Below are 20,814 nucleotides of genomic sequence, written 5' to 3'. Positions count from 1 at the left end.
GAGAACCCAGAAAGAACCAAGAGAGAACCCAGAGAGAACTCAGAGAGAACCCAGAGAGAACGCAGGGAGAACGCAGGGAGAACCTAGAGAGGACAAGGAGGAGCAACCCTGAGTTGGGGACTAGGCAACCCCACGCATCGCTGCCCCGGAACCCAGAGACCCCCCCCTTTAAGAGCGGATTCGTCCTAGATCGTGTCAATCAAGTCTGTACGAATTTGGTCAAGGAATTCGGACCTGAGTAGTAGACCTTCTGTGTGTCGGCGTGTGGTCAGGGGATGGGGGCGCGATGCCGGGGTCTGTGCCCAGGCCCCCGGGGCTGCTCCTGTCTTGGTGCCCTGCCTCGCCGTCCCGCTCAGTAACACTCCCAGGTGGTCTTTGCAAACAGGGTTTCCGTGGGTTTAAGGGTGACAAGGGGGAGCCCGGACAGCCCGGTCTGGACGGGCTGGATGCCCCATGCCAATTGGTACAGTATTCCTCTTCTGCATCCTCCTCCTCCTCCTCCTCCTCCTCCTCCTTCTCCTCCCACCCATGCACCCACCCACCCATGCATGCCATTGACCTTTGAACCCCTGCTGCTGATACTAGTGAACCCAGCAGGGTGTCTTTGTGGCGCTCCTAAACCTCGTCATCACGTAGCCCATCAAACACGCGTCTTTCACCGATTGCCGTTTTTGAATATCGGCTTTGTTCAACTGCTCTGCTTCAACTAATGCGCACTGATGCATGTTTTCCACGGATGCATGCCTATAACACTGTTGACTTTGCGGAAAACTTGATGCAAAATTCCCCAAATCTCTTTCTAACTCTCTGACCGCAAGCAGCCCACGTTAGATCGGATATCACATCAGGCAAAGGGAAAAACTTTGACCACTGCGTACGATGCGGTTGATGTAATATCATTTTATCGCATTCAAACAGTCCCCTCTCCTCTAATTCAATCCTTCCTCCCCTTAAAAAACACAGAAACTACTACAACCTCTCCTTAAATCCTGTCCCCTCTGCTGTTTCCTTAAGGACTACTTTTCCCCTTGCCCCCCTCCCATCTTTAACTTGATGCTAACACAGATACCTGGACCCCCTGAGATAACCACTTCCCCTCCTCTTTTAACTCCTCCCCCTGTACGTACCAATTGGGCCAGACCACAGACCCCTGCAGGATGAGCCACAGTGGTATAAACCACCATATGTCACGAGGCTATTTCGGACCTCAACATGTGAGGAAGAGACATGGAATAGCGTTCATTTTTTCTTAGAGAGTTTTCATTATTTGTTGTGTGTGTGTGTGTGTGTGTGAGATACATTGCTTTATATTGCATGGAAGAGTTTAATGATTTTTAGACAGTTGACATTAGGTGTGTCATCTTCACTAACGATGTAGAAGAACTTGTTCAGAAAATGGCGGTGATTATCATACTGTAATTATAGCACTGCAAACATAATATTACATCATTAGTAAAGCACCACAAAAATCACAACACAGGTCCCTCCCTCTAAAGTGCACTTTGTTTTGTACATTTAATTATCTAATTTGGCACTTCAGCTCCCCAATGGACACATACGTTAATTTTAATTGACATATAATTGTAAATATAATTTTTGATTTCAAATTTCAAGACAGAATTGCACCGCATGATTTACATTGTGCTGAGCACTCATCTGCATGATCATGTTGCCCTGTAAAGTAATGTTTGATCGTAAACAGCCTTAGCCATAGCCAAAGGTAAGCATTATTACAAGCTGCGAAACAGCTTCATCTGGAGAGTGTAAATAACCACATTTTCACTGGATGAATATTGTCAGAGCAACATGCCAAACCACCACTTGATTCGCTCTGCGGTCGCTATTTGATTAATCGTTTGGTTGTGTGCATTTGGATGGACCACTGCACCCCCTCTTGATCATCTAATCCAAAATTCTTCTACTCCTTCTCTTCCCACCGTGCTCTTTTCTCCCCAGGGCCCTGACGGACTGCCCATGCCTGGATGCTGGCAGAAGGTAAGGTCCCTTTCAGAGACTTTTAAAGCATTCGGTGAATAGAGCAAGCGACACACAACCATTATTATTCACAACAACAGTCAAGAGCAAACAAACACAAAGATCACCTTTCTTCTGGAGAAAAACACAATTTGCAATGCTAATTGGGGTTTATTTGGGTTCACACACACGACTTAAACGCTGCTAAAAGCCCTGCATGCAGCTTAGTTTGTACTTGTGTGCGACTCACAACGTGTGGACACATTGATAGTGTATAGCTGCTGTCCTATTCTCACATTCATGTCCAACAATATCCACGTCAGTGTTCAACCCTCCATCTTGTCTGTCTCTTTGTGTTTTTGTCTTGCAGTGATCGAATCTCTAATCAGAATCGCATGGAGTTTGTAAATAATGAGTCCTATATGGTATTTATAGTTTTGGGGGTTTTTTTCGACGGGAAGAAAAATGTCTAAAAGAAAGAAAGCAACATAAAAAATACACAAATCCGGGTGCAAAGACACAACGACGACAACATCGCCGACAAAAACAGCAACACAACTCCGGACTTCACCGCCTGGGCTTCTACTCAACATGCTACGTGTTAGGGGGACAAACGTGTGTGTGTGTTTGTGTGTGTGTGTGTGTGTTCCCCACACTCGCTTACATCAACGTTGTGTTCGAGGGGTTCAGCTCCGGCGGAGGGGGGGGGGGGGGGGACTCATCCCTGGTCCCGGTCCACTGCATGGCACAAGACTGGGTCTCCCCGGGACCACCCGGGGGGGGGGGGGGCGGACGACGACACAGTGGAGGGACGGACTCAAGGCTGGCTTCCCTAACCTCATGCGCAAGGTGTGGTTTTCTTTTTTCTTTTTGGGGGGGGGGGGGGGTTGCGTGTGTGTGTGTGTGTGTGTGTGTGTGCGTTCAGCTTCACGGGTCGTTCCTGACCCGACTTAAACACCGTCCGTCCCTCGGTTCACGCAAACTCATCGCCTGAGAGACAAAACAAAAAAGGCAAAAGCAAGACTCTCGCCCGCCACACAACTAAAGCATGAGTACTGTAAACGTTTGGCGCTGTGTTTCGATGTCTTGTATATAACGTCCCCGTCGTGTGGTTTTCAATGTGGCTTCGGGAACAACAACGACAGCAACAGCAACAAAACAAAACAATCACTAACTCCCGCCGCCGCTGACAGAGTGAGCCGGCGGGGTCTCGGTGGGTAACTCTGTGTTCTTCTTCTCTGCTCTCCGTGCGTCCGCCCCGCCCACCCCAGGGAGTCACGCCCTGGCTGGTGGCCTGAGCCCCGCCCCCAAGAGACGGACTGCCCATTTATTGATACGCTTTTATTGTGGCGGGGCCTGCGCTTTTGGTTTGAGCTACGACTCAGCAGGTTCTCGCCGTCGTTCCCAGCGGTCCGCACCCCCCCCCCCCCCCCCCCCCCCCCCCCCCCCCCCTGCCCTTGAGGGGGCCTGGGACTGTCGGCGAATCGAGGAAAGGGAAGGGGACGACTATCCAACGCTGGGAAGCGTCCGAGGGTGATTTTGTCTCGGACCGTCGGCGTGGCGATGTCCGTGGAGGGGGGCCGAAGCTCCCCCCCACCCCCGACCATTAGCAAGCTAGCAGGCGAGCTAGATTGCCCCCAAGCGGCTTGGAGTGACGATGGAGAGTGGATTTGTGGGGTTCTCTTTCTCTTTGTCGATTGACTCTCATTGCCCTTACTCATTGTTTATATCGGTCTGTATCATCGCCTTTGGTGCCTCAAGCTTTAGTTATTCATTCCTTTATTTGTATTGAACAACGTGTATTATTGTTTTCATATTGTTTTATTGGAGTTATTCAAAGGGGCTTTCAACAGAAGCCTGTGTATAACCCTTGCGATGTAAAATGTGCCACAGTGGGGTTTTTTTTGGGGGGGGGGAGGGTGGGTGATGCACTGACTTTATCAAACACTGATTTCTGTTTAGCTTTCAACACAACACGGTAAAGTCTCTTAGCAACGGAAAGGGAAGGTGGATATTGACAAAATCTCACAACACACAACAGTATATCATTTTTATCATGGTATGGAGACCAAACTGATAATGGCATTCATCGTTTCAGTTGTTCCATCCTCCACGAGTGTCCGTCCTGGTGGGAGATGGTAGATAGGTCACAGAATGAGACAGGGATTTCACCTTTGAAACCAGGAACTGACACTATGTAACGTTAAGCTGTAAAATATGCCAGCGTATTGCAGAAATCGTATCTAGACGTTTATCGTGATATCGTGTTGACATAGTGAGCAGACACAAGCATCACATTTAACGTAGACTGACGTCGATTTAACATAGGTGTAGAAAAATTGATTGTAGTTGAGGGAGACAGCACACACAGACACACACACGGTGAACTAGGCTTCTAGTTAGCTACGAAACGTCTCGTATCAAATGATTGTTGGTACAGTTTTTCAATTTCAGTTTTGACGCAATGTTGTTTTTTTAAGGTTTGGCTTGTGTGTTTTAATGAAACGCAAAACCTGATTGTATCCATTTGTTAGGATTTGAATGCAGTAGCATATTGCAGAATTTGAACCGATTTGGACAACTAAACTGCTTTATTTAACATTAGGTTGGGCCTGATATCAACAAGAATATGCAATTAGATCATGTTTGTTTTTTTCACGTGTAGAATAATGAAGCTGAGATGAGATGTCGTGTGTGGTAGAGGTAGCTGAATTTAACATTCTGAAATGTGTCCCTATGATTTCTTCCTTGTTGTAGGTCATACCGTACAAACAGTTGTATGATTTGTAATATCTCAATGAGATATATTTTGCAACCTGCATTTTACAGTCCTGTAATTGTAACTAAAGTTACAATTACAGGACTAATTGTAACTAAAGTTACAATTACAGTCCTTTAGTTTGGCCAGTTAATTTACATTCCATGCCAGGTGGAGCAAAACGATGCTATCATGCTATATTTTCATGTTTTTTTCACTAAAACCTGAATAATTTATTTCCATATTCCCATACATGGGAGTCACACTTTTACACAGACATACAAAACATACATTAAGTATGCAAATATTGTGAACTCATTCACTCAAGGGGCAAAAGTGAAACTTGGGCATTGTGTCACTATGAACGTTGTGTGGTAAAGTGTGACAGGGTGACGTTTCTTCATGATGTTTTCATGTTCATAAAGGTGTTTGGTCGTTCCACTTCGCAGGAAAGGGCGTCTGATAACGGTTAGCGTGCTTTCTGTTAGCGTGTCTACAGTTCACTCATAAATGATGTCGCTGAGGAAAATCAACAAGCAGATAACATGTTTTCTTAGCTCCCGTCGTTATTTCTTATCGCAGCCCTTGTCAAACCATTTCAATAGATTGTGTGTGCATATGCATTATGCTTGTCTCACTATTTTAGGTGATACATTATTTATTTTTCGATACGCGTTCTTAATGGAGGCCAACTTGGTTTCTAACAGGCATTCCTTTCTGGTGGCAGTGATATCATCGTTATCATCATCATCATCATTAGTACTATATTTAACCAGCGTTCTCTGATATTTCTGAGTTGAAAGTTTAAGGTTTTTTAACCACCCAGGGGACATGAATAAGGCTCAACAAGGTTCCCTATAACGTAGTAGCCTTCATTTACTGTGGTTTTTACTGCTCTTATTGTAACTTCCAGTTGTCTACCGTAGAGGGCATTCATCTGCTTTCAAGGCCATACAAACAACATCAATCTCACACATCTACATGTATCAAATCTCTCTCTCTCTCTCTCTCTCTCTCTCTCTCTCTCTCTCTCTCTCTCTCTCTCTCCCTCTTGAATGTAGGTTGATATATGTACAGTAGTATTTTAATGTCATGTTCAAATATGTGTTTGTGTGACAACAGCAACAAAAGATGAAGTGCAATTTATACATTTAGTTTTGATGCGTGGTGATTTGAAATGCAGCTTGAATAAAAACCGGTCACTTTGAGTGTGATCTACTACGCTTGCATTTGCCAGACCAGCCCTCTTGTGCTACTGTCCAGATGTAAAAAATAAAGATATTTACTGTTAGCAAAGAAAAAAAACAATATTGCAAACTGTAAATATGGGTCGTTGATGTACACTATTGGATTGATTTACTTTTTTGCCTCGAATATAGTCGCTCTCTATTAATGTGTTCAATGTTGTGTTTCTTGAGACTTTTACAATGAGTTAAATAATGTTTGGATGATTTCCGTTCATGGGTCAGAGTGATGCAGTGATGCGGTGCGGTTGTGTGCTGTATCTTCAGCGCGTGCAGCTAGGACGCACGGTCCTCTTTACGCACGGAGGACGCACGGTCCTCTTTACACACCGAGGACGCACGGTCCTCTTTACGCACGGAGGACGCACGGTCCTGTCGGTCACGTGGTCTGCAAACGCTCGTTCTTTTACTTTTTGTCGACTTTCATTTCGGCAAGAAAAGAGACATCTAACGTTATTTAAAGGCATGAAGGAAAATAAAAAATGTAACAAATTGTATGCCGTATCTATTGATGATTATATACCAATTGGTGAATTGATTGTGAATTGGCTTGTTTTTTTAGGTACTCAAACAAGTTGAAATGTTTTAGGGTTGATGTCTTTTCAGCCATATTCCTGTTATTGAAGCCTATTCATGCAGATGTACAAACCCATCGAGACGCTGAACGTTTGTTAAATAATGAAACACAGCCGTATTGAGCTCAAGGTACGAACTCCGAATCCACCCCTGAAGTGACCATCCAGTATCCACACTTTCTTTCTTTCTTATTGATTTTTGCTTACGAAAATGAAGTTATGCTGCTGTTCATTTCGTTTGGTTGTTCTGTAAAGTATTATTTCATTTTACACACTTGACTGAAATGTCATCACAGATCTTATTGTTCATAGATTTTTTTTTCATGAGCCAAATAAACAGTCTTTCCAATATATTCCGGACCACGCATGATTTATTTGATTGGTGGGGGGGGGACGAAGGCAAATATTTGTTCATCTACATTGCATAGACTATGAAGCATTTTAGCTGGATGTATAGGTCTACGTTATCTATTTATCTGGACGTGTTCGGACTTTATCTACCAGAGGACTCACAGAGGGCTGCCCCACGTCACGGCTGTGCGTGGGTGGGTGCGCATGTCCGTGCGTGTGGGTGCACGCGCGAGCGGGCGACAGAACCGCTTTCAAACAGGTGTGTGCGAGCCTGAGTGTGCGCAGGCGCGCGTATGTATATGTGTGTGTTCCTTCGTTCGCGCGAGACACCAGAAAGTATAAGGGGGAGGAGGAGGCGTGCGGGACACCGGTCGACCTCTCGAAACGCAGCCTGGACCCTTCGGAGCGCGCGAGACACGGACGGATCCCGGAGTTAATTGAGATATTAAGCCTCATTAGTGGGAACCAATCAAAACACAGAAAACAATGGCGACGGAATGTTTGGACAAAAAGCAAACCATCGACCTGCGGAAGAAGTTCATCGGGTGAGAAAGTGTCTCTTCTTTGGTGGATATTGTTGTTCTTGTCACCTCGCTGGAGGGAGAGTTACGTCATGCATGAAAGCGTGATTGTGAACCGTGTTTTGCAACTTACATCACATCAACCGACCACTAGAGTCAAGTTGATCATCAGAATGTTAATATAAAAGTTGGTAATGGGATTTAATATCAAGCACATTTGATGACTGCGTCATGTGAGTGATGGTAAACAAGACCTTTTCATGAGAATTTAAGGCATGACTTTATGCTCAGTTTATGACTTTAGGGTCATAAACCGAGGCCCATAGTACTTAATAATAGCCGATAGCAAGGGCGTAGGAACCGGGGGGGACGGAGGGGACGTGTCCCCTCCAATGTCGGAGACAGGCGCATTTGTCCCACCTAAAACTTATACCGGATCTGTCAGGTTTCCGATATGTGTCCCCCCCCAATGTTAAAGTCATTCCTACGCCCCTGGCCGATAGCATTAAATATACCATCTGGTAGGACTTTTATTTTCCTGAATGAGGAACTCCATGGAGTTGCAAACTGAACATCAGAATAATGTTGTGTCTCCATTCGCAACGAATGAAATGACATTCTGTTGACCAGATGTAAACGTACCTTCCCTAGTCATGTTAACCCCCCCCGTTGTGTTAACCCCACCCCCCCGGTCCTGTTGATACAACAGGCCGTCCTGCAAGGTGTTCTTCAGTCATGACCCCCTGAAGATTGTGCGGGCCAAAGGACAGTATATGTACGACGAGAACGGCCAGCAATACCTGGACTGCATCAACAACGTGGCCCACGGTGAACACGCACACGGATACATACACACACACAGGCACAGAGAGAGAGAGAGACACAGAGAGAGAGAGACACGCACACACACACACAGACACACACAGGCACAGAGAGAGAGACACATACACACTCAGGCACACACACACACACACTCAGGCACAGAGAAACACAAACACACACATATATACACATGCACACACAAACACATATATAAACACACACTTCCATATCTTCATTTACAAATAATATGATGCATACGCCTGATCATAATTGCATTCATATAAAAAAATATTATTTGCTGTTATATTTCAGTATATTATAATGACGCTGTTTCAATTGTATTTATATGTCTAAAGCATAAATATATTCTTTAGGCATGTCGTTTATGTTAAATGCTATCTAGTTAATAAACAAGCTTGCCTGCATGTCTTGTGTGAGATTATCTTTATGTTCACCTCAATAAACCCCCTTATCAAACTCTGTGCTAAGTGATGTCCTTTTGCTTTCGTCTTTGATCATATGCCACTGATTTCTACAAATGTTAACGGATTATGCATGGTGCATCTTCGTACTTATTTTTATTATTTTTCTTTGTGATTTGATGTGAATGATCTGAATTCAGCGAACACGTCTAGAGTTCAAAATTTGATTGGGTTGGCTAACTGACCAATGAGAATGCCTTTTGTAGAACAATATAAAATAACATAAATTTTAATGTTAATCGTTTGTTCCCCCTTGCCCCCCCCCCCCCCCCAAGTGGGCCACAGCCACCCGGCCGTGGTGCGGGCGGGAACCCAACAGATGGAACTGCTGAACACCAACTCCCGCTTCCTCCACGACAACCTGGTGCTGTACGCTGAGCGGCTGCAGGCCACGCTGCCCGACCCGCTCTCCGTCTGCTACTTCGTCAACTCCGGGTACGTACAGAGGCTTCGCCATCGTCGCCCCGACCCTCTGGAACTCCCTCCCTCCTGCCATCCGAAACTCTGGTACTCTCCTTTCATTCAAAAGGAGTTACAGCGCGAAAGAAAAGCGCTGTTAAAAAACGATCTATTATAATTATTATAATTATTATTTTTATTATTGATATTACGTCCCCCGGCGGCTCGTCTCGGGAGGAAACGCCTGGCCAGGAAGTGGCGGGACTTTCAGTTACCTGGGTTGAGAGGCGATAGGGAGGGCAGGACTTCCTGATACTGGTTTAAGATGTGATAGGGAGCAGCGGCACTTCCTGTTACCCAGTTTGGAGGTGATAGGGAGGGCGGCACTTCCTGTTACCCAGTTTGGAGGTGATAGGGAGGGCGGCACTTCCTGTTAACCAGTTTGGAGGTGATAGGGAGGGCGGGACTTTCAGTTACCCGGTTTGAGAGGCAGGAGGGAGGGCGGGACTTTCAATAGAGGGATTTCCGTTACATTTGTCGAATATTGCTTTGTCAAATTTGACGTAAAAACTCCACATTTATTTTTACTTTTTTCATTTTGTTCTTCTTATACTGTTATTATTATCTTACCCTGTTAAATGACATACACAGCTCAGAGGAAGTAAGAGAACGGACATCACGTTTCAGTAGAAACCAGGAAGGGATGAGGCTACATTTCAGGTTTCTTTCAGCCTAGGAATGTCGGCTCCTGTCCTTTTTATTTTACCGACCTGGTAGAGATAGACCTGTGCTCAAGAGTTGGTTAGGGGTTAAGGGTTGAATTCCCTTTGCTGCTCACTCATTATATGAATGTATATCCTACTTCATAGCCTATTATCAGAGCTATTGCTTCCACTATGCACTAATGGCCTTGCTATGGCCTCAATGTGCCCACCCATCTATAGATATTTAACAATTATTCACCAAAGGTAGAGTGAATAGTGGGGCATAGTGGGGACTATTCCCCACTATTCACAGAGCCTGAGCTGTTTTAATATACACTACACGTGAACACTCCAAAAATAAACAAGACAACACTTTTTGCCAGGATTCATTAGTTTTTATTAGCGGTTTATTTGTTTTTATTAGTGTGACGAGACGACCGTCACGCAATATCCTGAGTTTGAGATCTCAATCATGGGTTATTGCCCAATACCCCGAGATAGGGAACCAATCAAATTGCGCAATCTTAAGAGATTATTTGTAGCATATACTAATTGATATTATAAAGCTATGGCCAAATACGTCAATATGATCTGTTTTGCAACTTTCAACAAAGATATACAACTGTATTGTGTATAGCAGAAGAAGTAGAAGTATTTTTCAGTTGACATGTTGCGCAGGAATTCTGACAAGGGAATCCTCGCGTTTTGCGTGAATCCTCAAACGTTATCAGTGCTGCACGCATCGATTCCCAGTCACCCAGTGAATCCCCCTTCAACGTTGACGCCTCGCAAAGCAAACAGACCCACAGATCAAACCACGTACATACAACTTGAATAGAGGCGCTGTTGACGTGAACCCACGGCCGCTGTGGTTTACGGCCCAGCCCCGACCCAGTCCCACGCCCAAGCAGCATAAACTCTGACAATTATGACATGATAAAGTTTAACCGCGTCTGCGTCGTCCTATGAATGATTACCATACCGCGTTCCCCCGGGCTCAGTGCCGCCATGCGTTGCGACGTAGAGGAACCGTAGGTGCAGGTGGGGTTCGGGGTGGGGGGGGGTCAAACGTCTTTGGCTGCCCCCTGTGTGTGTTCTGTGGTCACTGAGTAACCCACGGTGACCCTTTGGACCCGGCAGCTCGGAGGCCAATGACCTCGCCCTGCGCCTGGCCTGGCAGTACACGGGCCACAGAGACGTCATCACGCTGAACAAGTGAGTACCGGCAGTGACACACACACACACACACACACACACACACACACACACACACACACACACACACACACACACACACACACACACACACACACACACACACACACACACACACACACGTTGAAATAATTAACCCGTGTGCACATAAGTGGCGAGGACGCAGACAGAAAAACACGTTCCGGCTGCCTCAAACGTGACACACACCACATTGGTGTTATCATTGTATAACCTCACATAACCATCTGTTAGAGTGGAGGTCTGCAACACGCGTCTGTCTGTCCTCCATCATGACGTCTCACGGCTCATCGCCGTCGGTTGACCATGACCCTGTCATTAGTACGATATGCTGAGTATGTCGTTGTCCTGTGTTTCCTCTGCCGTTACCCCTGCGGTGTGCAGTGCCTACCACGGCCACGTCTCCTCCCTCATCGACATCAGCCCATACAAGTTCCACCAGCTGTCAGACGACGAGCACAAACAGTCTGTGCACGTGGTGAGTTTGCTCCCAGCAGCCCTCAAAACACCATGACTCAACCGGTCGCAGGGGTTTTTGACAGGTTCCTGTGTGCTTAGCTGTGAACGCGCTTTGAGCGAAAGGGGTGTGTGTGTGTGTGTGTGTGCCTGCAGGTGTGTGTGTCTGTGTGTGTGTGCGTAGGTGTATTTCTGCACGTGTGTGTGTGCATAGGTGTGTTCAGTTCACATAACGCTGCTGTCATGTCCTGATAAGATACCATTGTTTGTTGTACTCGACACTTTCTTCATATCTTTACAGCATGGCTACACGTTATTACTGATCACAAAAAAACTCAAAGACAAATATCGATTTTGAAACAAATCTACGAAAAACTAGTTTTGCATTGTGAATATTTTAAATTAAATCGGCTATGCTTTTGAAAACTTTGAATTCATTTTGAACCAGCCGTTGAGCTGTACCTGCAGCGTGAGCTATGAGATGGTGTTGTCCCATCCATCATTTAGCGACGCTCTGTGCTAGTGCAGGTGTAGTCTGATACAACCCGCCGAGGAGCCGCGAGCTCTTACCTTACACACCAAGGGGCAGATCTGTGCATATTTCATTAGTGTTTATCCACACAAGACGGTAAGGAAGTCCTGCACTCGCAGAAAAGCTCTCAGATTACCGCTGCATTCCTCCCTGGAAAGGTACTGTCCTGACACGTTGTCACAGAGATAAGATGCTGCGTGAAACGCGTTGCTTGTTGGGCATGGTCACTGGTTTGTTAACTGATGACAGCATTCTCTGTTGGTGAAGCCACTGGAACGAGCTGGAATGTCCCAGAAACACATAAAAGTTGAATTGCATTCCTATCACTGGGATTAGGCTGTTTGATCGATACAGTTGAATTTCATCGTAGCAATAACAAAAGTTTTAATTGGAAAAAATCCCTGTCTCTGTTATGTAAGTGTAGACGTTAGAATTGTTTACGTAGAATCAAGTGTATCACTTAAAACTGACTTTGGGAGAAATGTCTCCTTAAAAACAAACTGCTTAACATATGAAGCATAAAATGCTTTCACCAATGGTTATCAAATGAAAAGAAAACTGCTCAACTCTCTCTTCAAATGTGTCTTGGGTTTTATTTCAGGCTCAGAACCTTCTGTAGAATGACCTTTGGAGCCCATAAGCTAACCTTGCCTAAATGGGACCTTTTGGATTTCAACCAATCAGAGCAACAAACCATATTGGTTGTTTATGTAAAAGCCTCAACAGAGCTCCCATCGGGTGATCCTCTGTGCAGTCATCGTATCAAACCCTGCCCCCTGTAAGACAAACGGTTGTGATTGACTTTGCGGATTCGTCTGGTTCCCGGGCTAATTCATGCTTATCATGAACTAGGGTCACATAACTTGTAGTAAGTCGTCATGTGTTTCCCCCCCCCCCCCCCCCTCCCCAGGCCCCGAGCCCAGATGTCTACCGGGGAAAGTTCAGAGCAGACCATCCCGACCCCGCCCTGGCCTACTCCGATGAGGTCAGAGACATCATCACCCGGGCGCACAAGGGAGGGGGCAAGGTAGGATGCCTGTTCTGATATCGCAAAAAAGATCATTTGCATCTGTAGTCTCTTGGCAGGTGAACACATTACATTACGAGAGAGAGAGAGAGAGAGAGAGAGAGAGAGAGAGAGAGAGAGAGAGAGAGAGAGAGAGAGAGAGAGAGAGAGAGAGAGAGAGAGAGAGAGAGAGAGAGAGAGAGAGAGAGAGAGAGAGAGAGAGAGAGAGAGAGAGAGAGAGAGAGGATTACGGCCTTGTTAAAGTCTTGGGGTTCATTTGTCTCTCTGTCCTGTGGTTCTTCAAACGGACCATGGATTTCACAGAGCGTGTGGCCGTGCGTTGAGCTCTGGTATTTACTCAGGGCTTTCAATGAATTAAGAACCAAAGTGTGTCTTAATTAGCTGCCACTTGAGTTAAATTGTTGAAGTCCTTTTTTGTATTCATTAATTGTGATAAATGATTTAATCAAGAAGGCATTTTGAAGTCTACTCTCCGTTGAGTTCACGCTTCGTCTTCCACACGTGTTATTGCCCCGTTTTGATTCTCCTTTCCTTCTTGTCCTCTTTTTTTCCCCCCTCTTTCTACTTTTCTTTTTCAGGTTCAGAATGGGGACCCCTCTCTCCCCCTCCCTCCCCCATTCTTCACCCACACAGCCCCAGGAGTGATTTAGAACCCTTTGAAACGGGGCCACCTTTTAACATTGTGTTCTAGACCCCGACTCAAGGCACAGACAACGACCCAAAACTAAACTAGAGTCACATCTAGAGTCAGACGAAGAAGGTAAAGGGGACATTTTAACGCACAAACTCAGAATAGTGTTTTGCCTTGCAAGAACAACAGTTTCCCAAGTTCACCTCCTCATCTTGTCTCCCCCGACGCCTCCCACCTTTACAGTCCAAAGCCCCGCCTCCCGACGCCGCTGCAGACTCCGCCCCTGCCTCCTCCTCGCCGCGGTGCTGCCCAGGCGCCCTTGGGCCTTGGCGCTCGCTCTGACCGTCTCTTCTTCTGTGCAGATCGCCGCCTTTATCGCCGAGTCGCTGCAGAGCTGCGGCGGGCAGGTCATCCCCCCCCCCGGCTACTTCCAGAAAGTGGCAGCGTATGTACCCCCCCCCCCCCCCCCCCCGTACCCCCGTCCCACCCAGACCCACACTTACCTCATTAATGTTGAGCGTGTGTCGCCGTGGTTACGCCTGACGGAGCGCGTGATGCTTGCGTCGCCGTGGTTATGCCTGACTGAGCTTGTTGTGATTTCCCCCCCCCCGATGCATGCGGGTTCAGACAAACTCTTTTTACCGCTGAACTCGTGTCTGTGGCGACCGGCGTGGATTCTGGGTCTGACCGCAGCAGACTCTTGTACTTAAGCTGCTTTACCACAGAAGAAGGTTTTAATTCCAGCTGATTTAAGTTGATAAGAAAACCATAATGACTACAGATAACAATCTAGTCACCGTCGGTCACTGCGGTATCAGCGGAATAATCAAATAATCAAAATCGTTTGTGGTTCATTCCTTAATCACACACAATCAGCATGCAGAAGGAGACAAACAGTGGGTTTGAGGGTTCGATTCGACCGTGTGTGTGTGTGTGTGTGTGTGTGGGGGGGGGCAGGCTGACTAACTGGATGTGTTTGAGCGTGTGTCGCCACGGGGTTGACCGGGGGTGACAGAGTTTGCGCCGGTGCGTGTCTCCTCTGCATGCATGCGTTTGCTCGTGTGTTCAGCAAACAAGTCCATGCATGTGTATTCACAGCCAGGGTGTATATCATGGGGCCTGTCGTTAATGTGTGCATGGGTATGTATGGCGTGCGTGTGTGCGTGTCTCTATGTGTGCGTGTGTCTCTATGCGTGTGTGCACACCTCCATCCCCTCCACCCGCCCACCTCTCCTCCAGTCACGTGCGGGCGGCGGGGGGCGTGGTGATCGCGGACGAGGTGCAGGTGGGCTTCGGCCGCGTGGGGAGCCACTTCTGGGGCTTCCAGCTGCAGGGCGAGGACTTTGTGCCCGACATCGTCACCATGGGGAAGCCCATCGGCAACGGACACCCCATGAGCTGCGTGGTCACCAACCGCGCGGTGGCCCAGGCCTTCATGGCCGCCGGCATGGAGTACTTCAACACGGTGGGTAGTACTGCAGCACGGTACGGAGTACCGAAGTACTTTAACACGGTGGGTATTACTGCAGCACGGTACGGAGTACCGGAGTACTTTAACACGGTGGGTAGTACTGCAGCACGGTACGGAGTACCGGAGTACTTAAACACGGTGGGTAGTACTGCAGCATGGTACGGAGTACCGGAGTACTTTAACACGGTGGGTAGTACTGCAGCACGGTACGGAGTACCGGAGTACTTTAACACGGTAGGGAGCACTGCAACACGTTACGGAGTACTGGAGTACTTCAACACGGTAGGGAGTACTGGAGGATTTCAACACGGTAGGCAGTACTTCAACACGTTACGGATTACTGGAGTACTTCAACACGGTAGGGAGTACTGGAGTATTTCAACATGGTAGGCAGTACTTCAACACGGTAGGGAGTACTGGAGTACTTCAAGACAGTAGGCAGTACTTCAAGACGGTAGGCAGTACTTCAAGACGGTAGGCAGTACTTCAAGACTGTAGGCAGTACTTCAACATGGTAGGGAGTAGGGAGTACTTCAAGACGGTAGGCAGTACTGTAGGGAGAAACAGCAGACTTTGAGTTGCTGCAGACTCTGTTTGGTGTTGTATACTGTGTGTTTGTGTTGCAGACTGCATGGGTTGCAGACCGTGTGTGTTGTTGCAGACTGTGTGTGTTGTTGCAGACTGTGTGTGTTGTTGCAGACTGTGTGTTCCAGACTGTGTGTGTTGTTGCATACTGTATGCTGTTTCAGACTGTGTTTTGTTGCATGATGTGTGTGTCGTTGCAGACTGTGTGTGTTGTTGCAGACTTTGTTTTTGCAGACTGTGTGTTGCAGACTGTGTGCGTTGTTGCAGACTGTGTTTTTCCAGACTGTGTGTTCCAGACTTTGTGCGTTGTTGCAGACTGTGTGTGTTTGCAGACTGTGTGTTCCAGACTGTGTGTGTGGTTGCATACTGGCTGTGTTTTGTTGCATAATGTGTGTGTTGTCGCAGACTGTGTGTCTTGTTGCATACTGGGTGCAGTTTCCAAGCACGTGGTTTAATCATTAAAGGATGAAAAAAGCTAAATGTGGAAGAAAGCCCATTTTACTCCCTGGCGATGACAGTTAAGGTAGAAAATGCATCACATCCATTCCTTGAGTGAAAGGGTAAAGATCAGTTGAACGGAAACTACTGAAACATTTAGACATTTACCGTCTGAAACCGGTTCAGGTCGGACCCGTCTGAAACCGGTTTAGTCCCGACCCGTCTGAAACCAGTTCAGGCCCGACCCGTATGAAACCGTTTTAGGCCCGACCCGTCTGAAACCGGTTCAGGCCCGACCCGTCTGAAACCGGTTCAGGCCCGACCCGTATGAAACCGGTTCAGGTCCGACCCGTCTGAAACCGGTTCCGGCCAGACCGGCTTCATGTAAACGATACGGCGCCGTTCCGGAGTCTCAGTCCCCCACCCCAGTGGGTCTGGTTGTAACCCCCCCCCCCGGTCTCCCCTCAGTTCGGCGGGAACCCGGTGTCCTGCGCCATCGGCCTGGCCGTGCTGGACGTCATCCAGAATGAGGACCTACAGGGGAACGCCCTGCGGGTGGGGGCGCACCTGAGCCGATTGCTGGAGGGCCTGAAGGAGACGCACCCCCTGGTGGGGGACGTCAGGTGGGTGGGGGGCACACACACACACACACACACACACACACACACACACACACACACACACACACACACACACACACACACACACACACACACACACACACACACACACACACACACAGGCCCGTCGCGAGAAGGCAAGCAAACCAAGCAATTGTTTGGGGCCCCGAGCTGGCCTGGGGCCCCAAGACAATGACTTATAACGACTGTTATAAAATGCAACGACAAGCTGATCGGCGATCAGCATAGGCGACCTAGTCCTAGGGCGGCAAATGTGTTGAGGGCGCCCTCTGGTGGCGCCCTTAATTAATTAAATGATATGAAACAAGCGAAATAGAACATGTTTACCAAAAATGTTCCCAAATGCAACGGACAAGGGAGAAGACAGGCGATTAAATGATAGCGCACATTGAAACTCTCACTGTAGTATGCACTCTGCCCCCCCCCCCCCCCCCCCCCCGCTCGGAAGTCTTGCTTGGGGCCCCAAAATTCCTTGAAACGGCCCTACACACACACACGCACGCGCACGCACACACACACACACACACACACACACACACACACACACACACACACACACACACACACACACACACACTGTGTTTCTTCAACCTTTAAGCTAGTGTGGTAACCTCTACTCTAAGAATGGCTAGAAGAGTGCCCCCAACGGGATGAGAGAGAATCACACCACACCTCACAACAGGCCTTCTTACCTACAGCTCCCCCTAGTGGAAAGTATGGCTACATAAGTCATCATAAACAATTACATCACAACACCAAGCTAAGCGTCTTCTAAAACAGTGTTCACAAAGTGCTTTCAACGTGCAGAATGAAAATAATGAAAGGCATGGAAAGATTACCTAGGTGTGTGTGTTTGTGTGTGTGTGTCCCCCAGGGGCCCCGGTCTGTTCGTGGGCGTGGAGCTGGTGAGGGACCGGGTGAAGCTCACTCCTGCCACCGCCGAGGCACAGGAGGTCATCTACAAGTAAGGGCTGAGGGGGAGGCACAGGAGGTCATCTACAAGTAAGGGCTGAGGGGGGAGGCACAGGAGGTCATCTACAAGTAAGGGCTGAGGGGGAGGCACAGGAGGTCATCTACAAGTAAGGGCTGAGGGGGAGGCACAGGAGGTCATCTACAAGTAAGGGCTGAGGGGGGAGGCACAGGAGGTCATCTACAAGTAAGGGCTGAGGGGGGAGGCACAGGAGGTCATCTACAAGTAAGGGCTGAGGGCAGGGGGGGAGATGGGGAGGGAGTAGGGAGTTAGAGAGAGAGTGGAGGGAAAAAGGGTAGAGAGGAGACAGGTTGAGGGGGAGGTAGAGAGGAGAGAGGTTGGGGGAGAGAGAGTTTAGGGGGAGGGAGAAAGGTTAGGGGAGAGAGGGAATGAGGGAGAGGGTAGAGAGGAGGGAAACGGGTGAGGGAAGGAGAAGAGGGTAGGAGAGAGGGTGGAACGAACTGAGGGCAGGAGGGCGAATAGAGGGAGAATGAGAGGGGAAAGCATAAGGGACATGGTTGGGGAGAGGAGAGTGTGAGGGGGAGAAGAGTAGGGGGGAGAAACGGTGAAGGGGAGGTGTAGAGACGAGGAGAGGGGGAAAGTAGTGGGGGAAGAGAGAGAGGGGGTGGAAAGGGTGGGAGAGAGTGTTTTGAATAGAGGACAGAAAGGACAGCTATAGGTGGGGAGGAGAGGGGTGGGGTGGCGAGAGAGGGGAGGAGGGGAGAGAAGGGAGAGAAAAAGGGCAGATGGGAGAGGAGAGGAAAAGAGATGGAGGGGGAGAGAGGAGAGGGACACCCCATGCTAACCTTGAGCCTCCGTCAGACTGAAGGAGGAGCACATCCTTCTGAGCGCGGACGGCCCCCACAGGAACGTCCTGAAGTTCAAGCCCCCCATGTGCTTCAGCCGGGAGGACGCGGAGCGCGTGGTGGAGAAGATCCACCTCGTCCTCTCAGGTAATGCAGCCGCGGCACAGAGCCCTGGGAACAGACCCAGGCACCGGCTAGAGTCGGCGCCAAAGTGTCCCCACCAAAGAGCGCCTTGTGTTGGTTGATTATTATACCGATTTGATATATTTTACACTGATGGACTTTTTATGAATTGTTGTTTAACGTCATGACAACGTTAAACAGATCGACAATGTAGACGAGCTGCTAGCTAACTCTGGTGCAATTACTTTGAATTGTGCGCCGTCCTTGTCAACTTAAACAATAAATAAATACAAATTAGAATTTAGTTTCATTTAAATTTAAATAAAGATGAAAGGCACAGGGCTGAGTCCCCGTGTGTAACGGCCGTCTTTGTCTTCTCCTGTTCCCAGAAATCGAGACGGCGTTAAACATGAGCATGCCCAGTTCGGTTCATCTGGAAAACGGGAAGAACAAGAGCAAGGTAGGCTGGTCTGGAGACTAGTAACTCTTCAGGTGTTGGGGTCTGCTAAAGAGACAAATTCACTACGTCTGCTAACGAACAATACAAGAGATACGGTATTATTTACCCTATAGTAGTATTTGGTTGGATTAGTATAAACAAAAGAAAAAAATAAAGTTCAAGATCTTAGAAGCTCTAATGGGTTTTCACACAATAAATGTTGTTGATGTTTGGAGCCAAATTAGTAGTATAAGTAGTAATTAATCACCTGTTAGGTAATTAACGTACAAAACAAACTGAGTAATGAATCTTTGTCAACAACTCCCAACAATCTTCTCACCCCCAGAGCTGAATTGTGTTCTCAGCTGTGAAGATGTATCCATATTTTTCCTTTTTTCACAGCTTCCTGAGGAAAATGGCGTCCAGGGCAAGGAAAGCCATATCAAGCACATCCGAACGTAACCCAGCAGCTCACTGGTTGGGCTGGTTTTGATGCTGGCGTCTGGTGATGGGGTTCCAGGGGTGTGACTCGAAGAGTGGTGAAGGTTCAACGCGTGGTTATTCAGAGATACAAGGTAACAGACAAGCGCTCTGGAGGTGGTTCATGAAGCATAGGACAAAGGAAAGGCTATAGTATAAACTGGTAAAGAAGTCATGCCTATATCAGACAGTTTAACGTTCACAGTGTTGTTTTGACCACTCTGTGTATGAGCAGAAACCAATCAGGCTCTGATACTGTTTCAGGTCCAATGAGGTGATATTATTAGATTTAACAATGTGTAGTCCAGATTAAATTAATTGACTCATCACTTGGCACGTAGCGCTTAAAGAAGACCCTCCCAGTAAGGTTGCTGGTTTGTCTTACTGGATGCTTTCCTTGGTGGTTGCTGATTCTATGCAATTGATTTGAGCTTTAGCCGTAATTGAAAGCGTTTTGAAAAGGACACTGATGTTAAAAAGACTAATTGTGCTTCATCATATGTGTGAAGGGATCATGTGAGATTTTTTTATTTAATATAAGATTCACTTTTATAATTCTATGCATGGCTGGTTGGCGCTGTGGTTTGCTGTCCAATTAATGCAATATACATTTATTGTATAACTTTATATGGTGTTTTATCAAGAGACAAACAGAAAGATTGATTGCTGTTTGTCAGACCAACAGAAAAAGTGTATTTTAATAAGGATGTAACAATATGTCTTTTTTGTCAAACCTTGTTTGATTCTTAATAAATTGACATAAAAGCTAAAAGAGTTTCCCTTTTCTTTGGACAGCTTCAAGGCAGAGGAGGGGAGAGAGAGGAGAGAAAGTATGGAGAGGAGAGAAGGGGAGAGGGAGGAGAAAGATGGATTGGGTAAGGAGGAGGAAAAAGTTGGAGAGGAGGGGAGGAGAAAGGGATGGGCAGAGGGGAGGAGAAAAGAAGATGGAGAGATGGGAAGGAGAGGAGGGCTGTTGAGAGCACTGTTGGCTATCAGCTCCGAGACATGGGTTCAATCCCCTCGTTGGGCTCTCTACTTTTAATGTAATAATGGAAACATAGCGATATAATGTCAACTATAGCAGCTGTCTTGGCTGCATGTTCAGCTGTTGCTTATCAATCCTGAAGACATGGGTTCAATCACAGCTGTAGC

General features: G+C 47.4%; 2 protein-coding genes across 2 annotated transcripts in view; both read left to right on the top strand.

Moving 5' to 3' along the window:
- Positions 1 to 3,272, top strand: part of col25a1 (collagen type XXV alpha 1 chain) — a gene marked incomplete at its 3' end in the record, with an annotated part of 128,701 nt that extends 125,429 nt beyond the window's left edge. The window contains 2 exon segments of the mRNA XM_079758022.1: positions 1,957 to 1,995; positions 3,246 to 3,272. Of these exon segments, the coding sequence (XP_079614148.1) occupies positions 1,957 to 1,995; positions 3,246 to 3,272 (66 nt within the window).
- Positions 3,273 to 7,317: 4,045 nt separating this feature from the next.
- Positions 7,318 to 20,341, top strand: etnppl (ethanolamine-phosphate phospho-lyase). Its single transcript, XM_079758025.1, has 13 exons — positions 7,318 to 7,447; positions 8,133 to 8,251; positions 9,003 to 9,162; positions 10,971 to 11,045; positions 11,448 to 11,541; positions 12,962 to 13,078; positions 14,072 to 14,154; positions 14,949 to 15,174; positions 16,672 to 16,826; positions 17,719 to 17,808; positions 18,637 to 18,767; positions 19,133 to 19,203; positions 19,585 to 20,341. The coding sequence occupies exons 1-13, from the start codon at positions 7,389 to 7,391 to the stop codon at positions 19,642 to 19,644; spliced, it is 1,440 nt and encodes a 479-aa protein (XP_079614151.1). The 5' UTR covers positions 7,318 to 7,388; the 3' UTR covers positions 19,645 to 20,341.
- The last annotated feature ends 473 nt before the right edge of the window (positions 20,342 to 20,814 follow it).

Source organism: Pollachius pollachius (assembly GCF_949987615.1).
Source record: "Pollachius pollachius genome assembly, chromosome: 20".
Taxonomy (NCBI): domain Eukaryota; kingdom Metazoa; phylum Chordata; class Actinopteri; order Gadiformes; family Gadidae; genus Pollachius; species Pollachius pollachius.
Note: the sequence above shows the minus strand (reverse complement) of the source record. Positions and strands in the feature narration are given on the sequence as shown.